Source organism: Saccopteryx leptura, chromosome 12, assembly GCF_036850995.1.
Source record: "Saccopteryx leptura isolate mSacLep1 chromosome 12, mSacLep1_pri_phased_curated, whole genome shotgun sequence".
In the NCBI taxonomy this organism is placed as follows: Eukaryota; Metazoa; Chordata; class Mammalia; order Chiroptera; family Emballonuridae; genus Saccopteryx; species Saccopteryx leptura.
In genome coordinates this window covers 10,027,085-10,042,898 of record NC_089514.1, presented here as the reverse complement: position 1 = coordinate 10,042,898, position 15,814 = coordinate 10,027,085, and the positions used below count along the sequence as shown (strand labels likewise).

General features: G+C 52.7%; 1 protein-coding gene across 7 annotated transcripts in view; it reads right to left on the bottom strand.

Moving 5' to 3' along the window:
- The window catches only part of PDE1C (phosphodiesterase 1C), a 436,629-nt gene that overhangs the window by 380,947 nt on the left and 39,868 nt on the right, over positions 1-15,814 (bottom strand). For 5 of the 7 annotated variants that reach the window (XM_066354394.1, XM_066354395.1, XM_066354399.1 and 2 more), the window contains exon 2: positions 4,704-4,790. The exons of the other annotated variants lie outside the window; for them this stretch is intronic. In XM_066354394.1, the coding sequence (XP_066210491.1) occupies positions 4,704-4,790 (87 nt within the window). The remainder of the gene's footprint in view (positions 1-4,703; positions 4,791-15,814) is intronic. 7 annotated transcript variants of the gene reach the window in all.

Here is a 15,814-nt window from a genome sequence, read left to right as displayed (position 1 = left end):
AAGTAACCGCTCTCAGTGGCAACCTTGGCAACAGAATTATCAAGAGCACCAAGAATGCTGGAACCAAAGAGAATGGACAGGCAGCCCAAGGGGGTTTCTGACGCCAGCGTGCATGCAACTGTTTGGCGGAATGACTGGCACCAGGAAGATTCTCCTATGTCTGGGGTCCGCGGGCAGCTCCATTCATCCAGGACTCACTCCCAGCTCACCGATGCGCTTCAAACAAAGACAGTAAACATGTTCCTTATCATCTGCCAGCACACACCTACACAGATACACACAGCTAGCCACACACACACACACACACACACACACACACACACACACCACCTTTGTATCCTAGATGTGTCTGTCCTCTGCTCTTGATGATAATGATAAGGATGCTGGAGTTTTGGAGAAAATGTCACAGAAAAAACACCGTTAGTGAGAGTAAAGATAAACTGTATTTCTGGGGGTGGGGGGGAGCGAATTACAGAGCAGGAGACAGTACGTGGCGATTATGTAAAATAGGGACTTCAGAAAGACAGGAAGGAAATCTGCAAAATGGTAACAGTGATTACACTCAGTGCTGGGAGCAGAGGGGACTTACTTGCATTCCCAGAGCCAGCGAGATCAGCTGGTCCTGTCCCCTGTGGACACAGGCTGGCGGCACCTGGTAGCCTCCCGCCCGGGGACCTCGGGAGAATTTAGTTCCTTCCTTTACGTGTCCTCCACATTTTCTACTCTGCCTTTCATTTTTTTTAAATAAATAAATAAATGAATATTTTATTTTATTTTTTAAGATCTATTTTTTTATAATTTTTTAAAGAGTTTATTTATTCAATTTTTAGAGAGAAGAGAGAGAGAGAGGGAGAGAGAAGGGGGGGAGGAGCAGGTAGCATCAACTCCCATATGTGCCTTGACCAGGCAAGCCTAGGGTTTCGAACCAGCAACCTCAGTGTTCCAGGTCAACGCTTTATTCCACCGTGCCACCACAGGTCAGGCAATAAATGAATATTTTAAAAGTCAGTTGTTCATACAGACATGGGCATCGGAATTACTTCCTGTATTTTTCATGTGTGCAACATTTTGTCATTTAAAATACAGGTTAAAATGAGTGATCCTGAGCCAGATCAGTGGCCCGTCCCTAGACTGCAGGCTTCCCGGGGGGGGGGGGGGGGGGGGGGGCTACTATGTCTTTTGTTCACCCATATATTCCCAGTACCTAGAGCCATGCCTAGCCCCGAGCAGGCAGGGGTTGAATGAATACATGGATATTCTGGTTCTGACAGGAGCTTTGAGAAAAAAATATGGAAACGAACGTGCCAGCCTTCTAAGTCAGGGACGTGCTCTCATCATGCCCCAGGAGTCAGGGTGCCATGGTCCGTCTCCAGCACTGATTGAGTGGAAAAGAATTCATATCCGTTGCCTGCAAACCCCCTGGCCCCTCTTTTCAGAAGGGATGTCATCCCCCCCATCAAACCGGGACCTCGCGGGGAAGTCCTGTTCCCCCCCAGCATCAGTAATGTGACTCCTTATCGAGTGACACTTTATCGAACATTGGGCACGTTCACCACGCAAGGTGAGCTGACGCCCAAAGACACAGACGACGGACTCGTGTGGCTGGAGTCTTCGGTGGCGGTCGTAACTTCTATAAATTCCCCCTGGTGGGGGGAACACAGCCTCTGCGCTGACAGGGTGACTGAAATCTCAGAACCGCAAAGCCGATGTTGATTGTTACATTGCTGCCCAAAAAACTCCACCGGAGAATCAGACAGACTGCATTATCATGATAAAAGAAAGCAGTTATAGTTGGCAGCGTGTGGGAGGACTAATGATTTCATGCTGAAATGCTTTTGTCAGGTATTTTAGTTGCCAAAGGGTTTTTGGACTTATTTTTTTTTTTTCATTGTGATATATTCTTGCGCGTACATTTGGCAACCGAGTTTTTAACAAAATGCCTCTCGAACCCACAAAGGGCATTCGGGAAACACGGAGGCGATCTGGTTCCCTCTCTCCACCAGCCTCTTAGCTGAATGAACTGTCCCTCTGATTTTGGAGTGATCCTTCAAACCACAGAGCGTCGGCCGTCGGCAGGTGGCCCGCACCCAGCAGACGCTGTCGGGATCCGCTCAAAGTGCGTGACAACTGAAGCAAATCACTAGGAACACTGAAGCGCTGCCGTGTGACAATAATACGTGGAAAAGGGCATGAGTGCGGTGTTAATTCACTGATCAAACTGGAAGAAGTGAGGGAAAAGTCATTGGGTCCCTCCGGGAGTTTTCTCCATTTCTCACTCGTGTGTGTTGAGCTCCGCGCTGTGGTCCAGGGCCCTGCCGGACCTTCCTGGCCACAGTACCACCTGGAGCCCTCACCTCGATCCCCGATACCCACGGGAAGAAACGGAGGTGGGCTTCAGCAAGGGGGGCATGAGATGTAAATGGGGTTCGTCTGACTCCTCTCAGGGCCTCCACCTACCATACCAGGCTGCCTCTCCTCATCCTCCCAAAGAGATACAGTCTCTCTCTGGTGCCCACTCTTGCTGTTCCAACCTCTTTCTTTTTAAATCAAGTCCACAGCAGTTAATAAGCAGGAGGAGATGGGTGCCAGTTAGAGCCCACAGGTGGGCAGGCCCTATTCCCTTCCCACCCCCACCCCTGGAATACAGAACTGTGCCCCGATGTTTACTGCCCTTGACCTGCCCTAGAGGTTCCCGTCCTGGGGAGGGACCCCCAATCTTCTCCCCCAACCCCGCTCCCCAAGGACCCTGTGGGCTTGGTTCCCTCCACAGCATTGGCACAGGCCCCCAGCACCGGCCACTTCGGCCTCCTGCTGCGCAACGGGAAATGAGAAAACCCAAGTGTCATGACGATGACCCACGCCAACGTCAGCCGCCCCTCAGAGGACTGCGGCCCTGCGTCCCTGGTACTCAGATGGACCCTGGAAAGCTCTCAGGAGAGGAGGTTGAGATCTCCCGGGAGGATGGGAAGGGGTCCGGCTGCCTTGAAGGAGCAGGAGGGGGGAGAGGAAGGAGACCATGCCGAGAGTCCCCAGAGGCCCAGCGTCCAAGCTCCACGGCCACCCCACCGGGGCCAGGCTCTGGGACACTCTCCCTGCCTTTGGGCAGCTCACAGTGAGCAGATGATCATCTAAAGAGGTGTTAACAGACAGGAGGTGAGGAGGGCCCAGCATGGGGGCCGAAGTCCAGCCCACAGCTTCCTGCAGGAGATAACATTAACACTAGTCTCTTTTTTTGAGATAAAAGTGATAAAAAAAAAGGCATGAACAAAAGTGATAGGGTTTTTCATGTGTTGTTTTTTTTTTACATTACTAGTGTTATTTTCATCCGAACCGAACTCACATCCTTTCTATCCTACACAGACGTTACCAGCAGCCAGGGTCAAATCCTGGTCCAGCTCTTACTGGCTGGATGCCCTTGGGCTCTGCCTCAGTTTCCCCATATGGCTGTGTGCGGACTAAATGACCTAGAGCGTGAACAGAGCTGAGAGCAGTGTCCGGCACGGTAACAGTATCTATTAACTGCTGTTATTGCCGGCATTGTTTCCACACCTTACGCATGTCGGTGCACCTTTGACACAGTAACTGGGGGGGGGGGGGGTCACAGGTAAGGGACAGGGTCAGAGAGGGGGACAGACCACCCGAGCAGCTAGTCAGTGCCGTTCTGACTGCCCGTGTTATCCCCAATGCTTCACGGCACTTTATAAAGTTGTTTTAAAACCCTGAACTCTAAAGAAAGTTTCTTCAAAGCCTTGCTGGCCCCAAAACCCCTTTCACAGAAACAAGGAGGGAAATGGCGCTAGGAGGTGAAGTGACGGAACAGAGGATGGGGAGGGTTAACTTGGGGACACTTAGAATCCCAACGGAGTCTCCTCCTGAGTATGATTTAAAAAAAAACAAAGACCCTTCACACTCCAAAGTCTTCCAGGGTTCCTCTGTCCCACAGTCCCCAAACGGCCGCAGCCGCAGCACCTGGAACCTCACGTGGAAGACGGGCTCTCTCCGCTGCAGCTAGGGCCACAGGCTGCGGTCCACCCGCGGTGCTTACCGCCAGCACCGCTAGGGGCGCCCTGCGCTGGGAGGTCGCTGCGGTCCACCCAGCCGTGCTTACCGCCAGCACCGCTAGGGGCGCCCTGCGCTGGGAGGTCGCTGCGGTCCACCCGGCCGCGCTTACCGCCAGCACCGCTAGGGGCGCCCTGCGCTGGGAGGTCTCCCCGGGGCCTTCTTCAGATGCCCTGCCCGGTGGTCTGTTTCCTCCAGGTCCCACGCCCTAACTGGCAGAAGTGACCAGGGTGGAGGACAGTGAGCGCAATAGCAATTCAGGCAAGAGAGCATGAAATGAGAAGCCACGAGGACGTTGAGATGGACCACACTGCCCGGATACGCCCCCACTGAGACCGCGCGGGGTCCTGCAGCGAGGCCTCCAGGTGGCCCAGACACCTGCAGCTCTGGGATTGGAAACCCCTGGGGAACTCCCCGGGAGACAAGGCCGGTCCCGGGCGGGCGAAGGGCTCGGGATTGCGGCTCACTAGACTCAAGCCGCAGCCCCCCGCTAGGGCTGGGAGAAGCGTGGGCGCCGAGTCCGGTGTTTCCGTCGCGTCGGTGGGATGCACAGTGCCTGTGCTTGCTTCCGCTGTCGCGGGAGCCGAGGACAGAGATTGTTTGGAGGATGTCGAACCCTGTTGGTTGTGCACAGTGGGGCTTACCTTGCTCTCCTGCACCCCGGAGTGTCCCCGCGGCTTCCCCTGGGCTGTCTGACCCCTCTGCAGCCTCGGTCCTCCTGGCTCCTGCCTCTGTCCCCAAGAAGAAAGAAACGTGGCCCGTCAGGCACGGGAAGATCACCGGAGGAACTTGTCCCCGGTTCCCTGCTGGGGTATCTAATGCAGGTGACTAGTTCCTGTCCTGACTTTTGACTCTAGCTGTCCGCCCCTCCCCTTGCCCTGTAAACACTGGTGTTCCCACAGGTTTTGTTATAGGCCCCTCTTCCCCGCCCAGTAGCCTCCGTCCCCCTGGGCACTGCTGACTCCTGTGTCTCCAGCCAGCACGTGAAGGGATTGAGTCTTCTGGGCAGTTGGCAGGCCATCCCTGAGAAAAGGACCAGCTGGAGAAGTGTAAGGGGCTTCCTCCAGACCTCAGGGATGATGCCCAGTGGCAAATACGTCTGGTCCAGAGGAGGCAGGAATGGAAACGTAGGCCAAACTGCTATAGGATGTCATCTGCCACAACTCTGCATAGTTTGGGCTCCCGTTTTCCAAATGGAAAGATAAACTCAGAGAGGTGAAATCATACGCCCAAGGTCGTGGAGCTCCTAAGTGGTAGAGTCAGGATTTGAACATGGGTCCTCAGCAGGCCCAGTGCACTTTTTTCCTCCCCACAGACCGCCCCCCCGGGGGGGGGGGGTGTGAAGGCCGAAAAGTTTAGTCCATTAGAAAGTGGAAATACTCTCCTACATAAATTTTTCTTCAGGTGGTGTTTAACTGCACCTACTTTGGCACAGTTTGTATGCCTCCTGAGCATAGTTAGTTAAATAAAATACGAATACACGTTTTATTATCCCAAAATCCAAAACAAACAGGGTAGATAAAAGACCCACCAGGACGCCATGGGCTTGGACACAGAGCGCAGTTTGCCTGCGCACAACCCGCTGAGCTGGGGAGGGGTGAGCCGAGGTGATTGTAGGCCCATTGAAAGAGTGTTTATTTGCCAAACAGGGACTCTTCCTCCTACAAGTTGACAGATTATTCACTCACCAAACATTCTGTAGAGTTCACAACAGTTTGGGTTTCACTAGGACCACCCCAACGTACCGTGTATTTTGAGAATGACAACTGCTTATGAATTTTGTGAATTTCAAGTATTGTGTTTATCGTGTATATTAAAGATTGTATAAGAATAGAATGGCTTTTTTTTTCCTTGTCCAATGCATTTTCACCTTCTTTTGTGAAGCAGCCTGTCTCTGAGCACAATCACAGGAGGTGAGCCTCTGGGCGGGACGGGACTGTCTGTGACTTGCCACAGGTGAATTCCGAAAGGAACAAGAACTCACAAGAGGCAGGGTGACCGTGGAAGTGGGAGAGGGAAGACTGAGGGATCACAATCCCTGTCATTGTCACATTACTTTTGGATGGCTGTGGGACTGTCGCCGTGTCATGTGAGTTTCTCCGGAATGCACACACTAGCTGCTCCAGAGTCCCAGACCCTTCCTGATGTTGTCCTGCATCATTCAGTCACCCAAGTCGATTCCTAAAGTAAAACACTGAGGAACACTCCAGCAGACACCAGGGAGGAAAGAGAGAGAATTCTGATAGCAGGGCTGCTACTAACTTGACATGAAATCGGATTAATGCTAATTATTTGTCAAATTCAGTTTCTATGTTTACCAAGTGGCCTAAATTTGGAGAGCGGGGTTCTTTCTATGAACGCCTGCCGAAGTAACCGTTAACCTTCCCCGTCTAGCCACACTCTGCCAACCCTGCCGGCCCTATTCAAGTCCCAGCTGTGGCGAAAGCCTGACTCCAGCCCACAGGACTGGTCCTTTCTCTACCTCCATTGACACTTTTGCTCATGTGATTAGCACTTCATATACATATCAAATGTATTAAATACCTCCCACATGACATGTGCCAGACAATCTGATGGTGATTGAAGACAAAATACATACTGGTAATAGCTGAATCCACTGAGTGCTTACTAAGGGCAGGTGCCGGTCTAGGTGGGTTTGTGTATATTAAATTATTTCACCCTTGCACTCTATGAGAAATGTCCTGCTATTTCCCCAATTCTACAGACAAAGTAAACGGAGTCACTTAGTCATTTGCTCAGGGTTATGCAGATCATAAGTGATAGAACCAGAATCAAGGAGCTCATCATTGAATAAAAGACAGAAGATGACACAAAAGTGTGATGCAGTTGAGCACACTGAGGATGGGTGACTAACACCGACTCAGAGAGCTTAGTAGGAATTCACCAGGAAGGTATTGATGTGAGGAGATGCTCCAGCAATTTTGACAGTTTAGTAATCAACATTATATCTAACTCCAAACTTCTCCTCGCTCTACCATTCTATAAATCAATGAGTAGGGGAGGAATAATCAATGAGTAGGGTTGGGTTATACTCTAAAAATTTACTTGGCCTGGGCTTGTAATGAATGTTGTTGTGCTGGTAATCCAGTTTCCCAGGGCTGAATAAGCCATGGGGGGGGGGGGGGTTAAAGAGACTTGATTTGTAGTTGCAGATGTCCATTGCCAATTTCTGTGGTATAAATACTTCCATCAAGGCAGATTTCAGCTACCAGCTAGACATCACTTAAGGAGACTTTAAAAGATCAGCCAGAGAAGAAACAAGAGAATGTGGCAGCCTAAAAACCAAGTAGAGAAGGAGCAAGTGGTCAACCAAGCCCAACACCTATGACAGGTCAAATAAAGAGAAGGACTCATAATTGACTATTGGATTTATTAGCAATGTTCAAGTCAGTGGTTGCACCTTAACTAGAGCAGTTTCAGGGAGGACAGAGGCAAAACCTTTGTCAGAGTGGGTTTAAAAGGAAAGGAAGGGGAAGAAATTATATAGACAGAGAATTGTTTGGAGATGTTTTGTTGCCCACTGATGCAGAGCAAAGGAGCAGCAGCTGGTGGGTACAAGGCACGGAGGAAACATTGTTTAAGGTGACAGAATAACAGCATGTTTACAGGCAGACGAGGACGATTCGGTCTCAAGGGGGAAATGAATGACGCAGAGAGTGGAAAGGAAGAGTTCCCAGAGAGATGCTCCTGACAACTGGGATTAGAATCTAGTACAAAAGTGCACGCCCCACAAATGGCACCGCAGTCCACCTAATAGCATGGGCAAAACACCTAGGTGTCAACCTTGTTCCCTATTTACCTAACCTCTCCCACCCACAACACGCGCGCACACGCGCGCGCGCGCACACACACACACGCCCGTAACCTAGCAATGATCTCCATTGGTCATTCAGCCAAAATCTAACCATTTCTGACCGCCTCCACTACTATCGTCCTAACCCGAGGCAAATTTATTTATTTCTCTATGGGCTACACAATAGTTCCTTGCCCTTTCTATTTTCAAGGGAAACTTTTGATTAAAGTATAACACGCATATAGAAAAGTACCCATGGCCCTGGCCGGTTGGCTCAGCGGTAGAGTGTCAGGCCGGCATGCGGAAGTCCCAGGTTTGATTACCAACTGGGGCACACAGGAGAAGCACCCATCTGCTTCTCCACCCTTCCCCCTCTCCTTTCTCTCTCTCTCTCTTCCCCTCCCACAGCCAATGCTCCATTGGAGCAAAGTTGGCCAGGGCACTGAGGATGACTCCATGGCCTCTGCCTCAGGTGCTAGAATGGCTCCGGCTGCAATGGAGTGACACTCCAGATGGGCAGAGCATCGCCCTCTAGTGGGCATGCCAGGTGGATCCCTTGCTCACTTCCTTGCCAACACTTGATACTATGCTCTTCTCCTGTTAGCCGTTCCGGTGGCGTGTGGTGCTATCTCATTGTGGTTCTAGATAAAAAGCCTTTTAATTAGTCTCCCTGCTTCCCCTTCTGAGCATACAGGAGTCCCTGTCTGCCGTCCCCCACACTTCTCACTTTGGAAAAATACAAAAATAAAATAAAAATTAAAAAAAGAAAAGTACCCAAATCATAAGTACACTGCTCAATCAATTTCCACAAAGTGAACACACCTGTCTCAAGCGTAACCTAGCAGGGGTCCCCAAACTTTTTACACAGGGAGCCAGTTCACTGTCCCTCAGACCGTTGGAGGGCCGTCACACACAGTGCTCCTCTCACTGACCACCAATGAAAGAGATGCCCCTTCCGGAAGTACGGCGGGGGGGGGGGGGGGGCGGATAAATGGCCTCAGGGGGCCGCATGCAGCCCATGGGCCGTAGTTTGGGGACGCCTGACCTAGAGCAAGAAACAGGACCCATCAGCGTCCCCAGAAGTCTCTCCCAGCTGCTCCCCGGGCACTGACCACCACCCCACAGTCTGTACTTCCATCACCATCAATTAATTAGTTTTGTCTATTTTTAAATGTACACAAATGGACTCATACAGGGTAGCTTTTTGTATTTATTTCACTCACAATCCTATTCATGAGATTCGTCCATGCTGTTTACATGTAGAAATATGTAGTTCATCCTTTCTCTTTGCTGTGTTGTATTCCTTTGGACGAATATGCCACAAACTATCCATTCTATGGTTAATAAACGGGCAAGTGGTTTCCAGTTTGAGGCTATTGGGAACAGTCTCTATTGGGAACAGTCTGTCGAGAGCATTTGCCTTCACACCTCTTGGAGCACATATGTGGGCATTTCTGCTCAGCGTATGCTCGGGAGTGGAATGGCTGGTCCATACGTGCTGTATGCATGCAACCAGCTTCGGCAGACACTGCCAAATGGCTTTCCAAAAACGCTTCTATCCTTCCACACTCTCATCTCAGCAGACGAGGGTCCCCTTGCTCACTTCCTTGCCAACACTTGATACTATGCTTTTCTCCTGTTAGCCGTTCCGGTGGCGTGTGGTGCTATCTCATTGTGGTTCTAGATAAAGAGCCTTTTAATTAGTCTCCCTGCTTCCCCTTCTGCCCCCCTCCAAATTAAAACCAGAAAAATGTTTTCAGGCACAAACCAGAGCATCCACTCCCCTTCTTACAGCATCCAGTGGCTCCCACCGCACTGGGGATGAGCTCAAATCTGTCTCAGCCTCCAAGTCGTGGCACGACCAGGCTTCTACCCACCCATCCAGCTTCATCTCACACCCACCCCACTGTGCGCCCAGGTACACCCGCCTCCCTTCTCTCCCTGGAGCAAGCCCAGTGCCCTCCCACCTGGGGGTCTCTCCCTGGAGCAAGCCCAGTGCCCTCCCACCTGGGGATCTCTCCCTGGAGCAAGCCCAGTGCCCTCCCACCTGGGGGTCTCTCCCTGGAGCAAGCCCAGTGCCCTCCCACCCGGGGATCTCTCCCTGGAGCAAGCCCAGTGCCCTCCCACCCGGGAGGTCTCTCCCTGGAGCAAGCCCAGTGCCCTCTCACCTGGGGATCTCTCCCTGGAGCAAGCCCAGTGCCCTCCCACCCGGGGGTCTCTCCCTGGAGCAAGCCCAGTGCCCTCCCACCCGGGGGTCTCTCCCTGGAGCAAGCCCAGTGCCCTCCCACCCGGGGGTCTCTCCCTGGAGCAAGCCCAGTGCCCTCCCACCCGGGGGTCTCTCCCTGGAGCAAGCCCAGTGCCCTCCCACCCGGGGGTCTCTTCCTGGAGCAAGCCCAGTGCCCTCCCACCCGGGGGTCTCTCCCTGGAGCAAGCCCAGTGCCCTCCCACCCGGGGGTCTCTCCCTGGAGCAAGCCCAGTGCCCTCCCACCTGGGGGTCTCTCCCTGGAGCAAGCCCAGTGCCCTCCCACCTGGGGGTCTCTCCCTGGAGCAAGCCCAGTGCCCTCCCACCCGGGGGTCTCTCCCTGGAGCAAGCCCAGTGCCCTCCCACCCGGGGGTCTCTCCCTGGAGCAAGCCCAGTGCCCTCCCACCCGGGGGTCTCTCCCTGGAGCAAGCCCAGTGCCCTCCCACCCGGGAGGTCTCTCCCTGGAGCAAGCCCAGTGCCCTCCCACCCAGGGGTCTCTCCCTGGAGCAAGCCCAGCCCCACTCCTCATCCCCACCCCGACTTCTTGCATGCCTAACCGCTATTAATCCTTCAGGACCCAACTTACAAATCACCTTCTCAGGTGAGAACTCTTACCTGACCTCCCTATCCAGAGTTTATCTCATCTGCAGCACCTACCCATCCCCACATATCTTTTTTATATATAGAGAGAGAGAGAGTCAGAAAGAGGGACAGATAAGGACAGGCAGAAAGAAAGGGAGAGATGAGAAGCATCAATTCTTCATTGCGGCATCTTCGTTGTTCATTGATTGCTTTCTCATATGTGCCTTGACGGGGGGGGGGGGGGCTACAGCAGACCAAGTGACCACTTGCTCAAGCCAGTGACCTTTGGGCTCAAGATGGTGAGCTGTGCTCAAGTCGGCAGCCTCGGCATTTCAAACCTGGGTCCTCCGCGTCCCAGTCCAACGCTCTATCCACTGCGCCACCGTCTGGTCGGGCCCCATATCCTGTTTCTTATTCACTTGTTCACATCCTCCCTTATCCATCCAGAGCCTGGAGGGCAAGCACACGGCTCGCTCGGTCTCTATGGCATGCCCAGTACCTGGCACATTGTGGGAGCTCAATACATTCCTCTCAGCTGATTGATTTAGTAAACAGTATCCCTGTCTGGGGAGGTCTAAGCTGAGCAGCCCTTTCTCACTGAGGAAAATAAAGCAAAATGTTCTGAGCTGTTCAGAGAAGCAGCATCACTTGCTGACGGTTCATCAGCCATTGTTTACTGAGCACCTGCTACGGAGGGGGTGAGCCCCACACACCCTGTGACAGACACCACATCAGCGTCTCCTCTCAGTGGCCGACGAGCCGCCCCCTGCCTGCTTCTGACCACTTTCCATAGGTTCCTCTTGACTTCAGAGGTGCGGCACCATGGAAATAAACCTGCCCGGTGTTTTCATTCAGAAAGTTGGGGGTGGGGAGATTCTGATCATAATGCTACTAAATTATCACTTACAAATGTGGGACTTGATAAGGGGAAAATAACAACCACCCCTAATTCTACGGCCCAGAAATACCGAGGGCTCTCCTCCAAGCCTTCACCCTCATTCGCTCCTTTATTGTCCGAGTCGTTCAAAAGGCCCAGGAGAGGACGTGTCTGCAGTTATAAAGTCAGGCATTTGGGGGATTCTCATTATTCAGGCTATAAGTGGTACTTATGGGTTAGGAATGGATTGGAGATGGATTATTAAGAGCTCCAGGGTTTGGACCTGTTTCCAGGTCACTTGTTCAAATCACCTTCCACACCTGGCCTCTGTCTCCCCATCCGGGACACGGAGGAGCTTGGCAGTTCCTATAGGAACTCTGCAAACACTGCCTCGTATCTCCCAGAACAACCCATGAGTTCAGAAGCTGTTTTTTCTCAGAAGACGGGAGACTGGACAAAGAGCCCTCCGTACAGGACCACCCAGAGCTGGACGCCTTCTACAACTTCCTTCGTCTTCACAGCGCCCCTAGAGGTAAGAATTATCGCCATTTGCACTTGAGGACGTTGAGGCTCAGTGATGTAAGTGAACTGTCCAGGGTCCCATTCAGTAAGTGGCTGGATCGAGCTGGAACCCAGATGCCTCTGGCTCCATGGCCTTCTTCAGCGGCACTGCGGACATCACCCTGGCCGTGAACAGTGGGAATCCAAAGAGGAAGAACCGAGGACCTTCCTGGGCTGGACTGAAACTTGCTCGTGGCCCTGGCCGGTTGGCTCAGCGGTAGAGCGTCGGCCTGGCGTGCGGGGGACCCGGGTTCGATTCCCGGCCAGGGCACACAGGAGAAGCGCCCATTTGCTTCTCCACCCCCCCCCTTCCTCTCTGTCTCTCTCTTCCCCTCCCACAGCCAAGGCTCCATTGGAGCAAAGATGACCCAGGCGCTGGGGATGGCTCCTTGGCCTCTGCCCCAGGCGCTAGAGTGGCTCTGGTCGCGGCAGAGCGACGCCCGGAGGGGCAGAGCATCGCCCCCTGGTGGGCAGAGCATTGCCCCTGGTGGGCGTGCCGGGTGGATCCCGGTCGGGCGCATGCGGGAGTCTGTCTGACTGTCTCTCCCCGTTTCCAGCTTCAGAAAAAAACAAACAAACTTGCTCGTGAACCCACAGTGCTGCGCAGACTGCCTGACGGGGACTGGGGAAATCGTCCCATTAACTGAGATCATCACAGGGTTAGATCACTACTTAATAGACTAGCAGGACACGGGGGACGCGGCCTCAATACAGCCGGCATCGCAAAGCGCTGTCTTCTCTTTCCGGGGGTGACATCGTTCGGGATGTCAAGCTGCAGGCCGCCACCTTGGGTGCCTGTGTGTTAAATAACCCACACTTGGGGAAGGCGCTGGGTTGCTGAGAGAGGGGGGAGACCAGCTCCAGACTTCCCCAGGCCAAGACTCAATCCACTGTGGACCTCAGTGCTGGCAGGAGAGGTGAGGGGCGGGGCATAGGAACAGGACTGACCCCAACCTTGTTTCGTCCCCAGAACAGCAGTGCCCAGAGTTCCGTAGAAATGCTCTGGGCGGGAGGGAGGTTAAGACCAGAGAACCAAGAACCGCACCTGCTAACCCAGGGGAGTTTCCCAACTAAAACCTCAGGCCAGGACCTCGGCGCCCCGGGAGGACGGTGCTGCTTCCAGTCTGGCTGGGATCCCCGCCCCTTCCTGCCGCTCACACGCTTTGCCTCCTCTTTTGAACGCTGAAGTTGCGTGCGCTGTTTTCCTTTCAAAACCAGGTCAGGTGGCCTCGAGGCTAGTGTGAGCTCCATCCCTCGAAATATCCCGCAAAGGATGGATGGATGACCACTTGACAGGGGCTGGATTCGGACGGGCAGGAGGCGTTAATTCAATCACTTGCTCAAACTCGACAACTGTTTATTGAGCCGCACTGGTGCACAAGCTTGTCCTGACCCCTTTGTGAAATGGACCGGTCAGCGGAGAAGACGGACATGAAAGTAGAGGCAGAAAGACACAGGTCACGGCCCACTGTGATTCGTGCTACGAAGGAAAGAATGGGGGTTATGAGGGATAACGACAGGGAGAGTGGAGAACTGGAAGAAGGCATTCAAGTTTAAGTTAAAACAGTCCACTGTGGCCCTCGCCGGTTGGCTCAGTGGCAGAGCATCGGCCTGGCGTGCAGGAGTCCCAGGTTCGATTCCCGGCCAGGGCACATAGGAGAAGTGCCCATCTGCTTCTCCACCCCTCCCCCTCTCCTTCCTCTCTCTCTCTCTCTTCCCCTCCCGCAGCCAAGGCTCCAATGTAGCAAAGTTTGCCCAGGCACTGAGGACAGCTCTGTGGCCTCTGCCTCAGGCGCTAGAATGGCTCTGGTTGCAGCAGAGTGATGCCCCAAGATGGGCAGAGCATCGCCCCCTGGTGGGCATGCCGGGTGGATCCCGGTCAGGCGCATGCGGGAGTCTGTCTGACTGCCTCCTCGTTTCCAACTTCTGAAAAATACAAAAAAACAAAACAAAAAAAAACCCAGCCCACTGTGGTGGGTGGAGGCCCGTTTGGAAGCCGTCCCATTGGCCTGGGGAAGCACTGAGGGGCCTGGGGCCCCGTGCGGGCGGCGGAGGCGGGGCGAGTGACCCAACTGGATGCATCTCTTGGACATAAACTTGACGGGACCTGGTGGGACAGGAGAGGTGAGGACTTGGAGGACAGGGGAGGGAAAGGAGATGAATCCCAAGTTTGGGACAAGATTATCTGAAATTGTGAATTATAATACTGTAGAGGTCCCCAGACTATGGGGCTTCAAAACCCAGGTCAACAGGCCAGCCTACCCCTTAGAGAAGCACTAACCCACCAGGGACACTACAGCCCTCACTACCTAGCTCCTTCCCACGTCAGGGCTGTACGGAGAATGGCCCCCGGCCCCCCTTTCTGTCCTTCCTCCCTCCGTGTCACCCCTTCCCGAATCCCAGGACCCTCATGCCTCCACCGCTACACTATCCGGCACCTACATCTGTGGAAAGAACCCCCACAACCAAGAAGAAAAACACAGACAACCATCAGAAAACAGGCAAATGATCTAAACAGGCATTTCCCAAAAGAGGATATCCAGATCACCAGTAGACATACGAAAATGCTCGCTCCACCTCACTAGCCATTAGAAACACACAAAACAAAAGCATCACCAGCTACCACTGCAGACCCGCCGAGTGGCTAAAGGGAAAGGACTGACAATACCAAGTGTTGACAAAGATACAGAGCAACTAAACCTCTCAGATATTATGTATGGCAACTGAAACGGCTACAGCTTCTTTTAAAAAAGTGTTTAACAGTTATCTACTAAAGCTGAACACATAGACAGTCAGTGACCCGAGAACCCACTCCTACACATTTATTCAACAGAAATATGTACGTATTTGTGTCAGGCGATATATATATGAGACTCACTATTCAGAACTCTCAAAACTTGGGGCAACGCAAACATTTATTGTAATGCCGGTGGCCGAGGCCAGGCAGGTTCACAGTGAATTTGGGCAGAGGAACTGCGGAGCTAGAAAGCGTCAGGCCACACCTGTTTATTGGAGGCTCGCAAAGAGAGGCGAGCAAATAAGCAAAGGAAAACCTGCCTTTCACAATGAAGGGCGAGAGATTGGGAAAACCGCACCTCGCAGTGGGGGACAGCGATCTGGGAGAATCGCCCCTGAGGGAAAGCACCGTACCCTTCCACAGACTATACACACTTGGTGCTGCCACGTGCTCACGCACGAACCAGGCAAAGTGCTTGCAGCCGGTAAACCAGCGAGCAAGCCTAACACAGCTGTTTCCCCCACATCCATCCACAAGAGAATGGATAAAATAACTGCGATTCATTCGTACAAAGAAACATTACATGTAAATGAAAGTGAATAAGTGAATGCCATATGCAAGAACACGGGTGACCCTCACAAACACAATGTTAAAAAATGAAGCCAAATGCAAAGTAGTATATTTTCTGATGCAATTTACATGAAGTTCAAAAACAGGCAAAACTAACCTACAGTGATAAAAATCAGGGAAGTGGGCACCTTTGGGGAGGAAGCAATGGTGACTAAGACTGGGTATGGGCAGATTTCTCCCAGGCTGGTAATGTTTTGTTTTGTTTTTTTCTTAATCTGGGTGCCAGCTACACAGGTGAGTTCATTTCCCGAAAATGCAGCCACCTGTACCTTGTGGTTTGTCTACATTTAAACATACCTGTTACATGTCAAT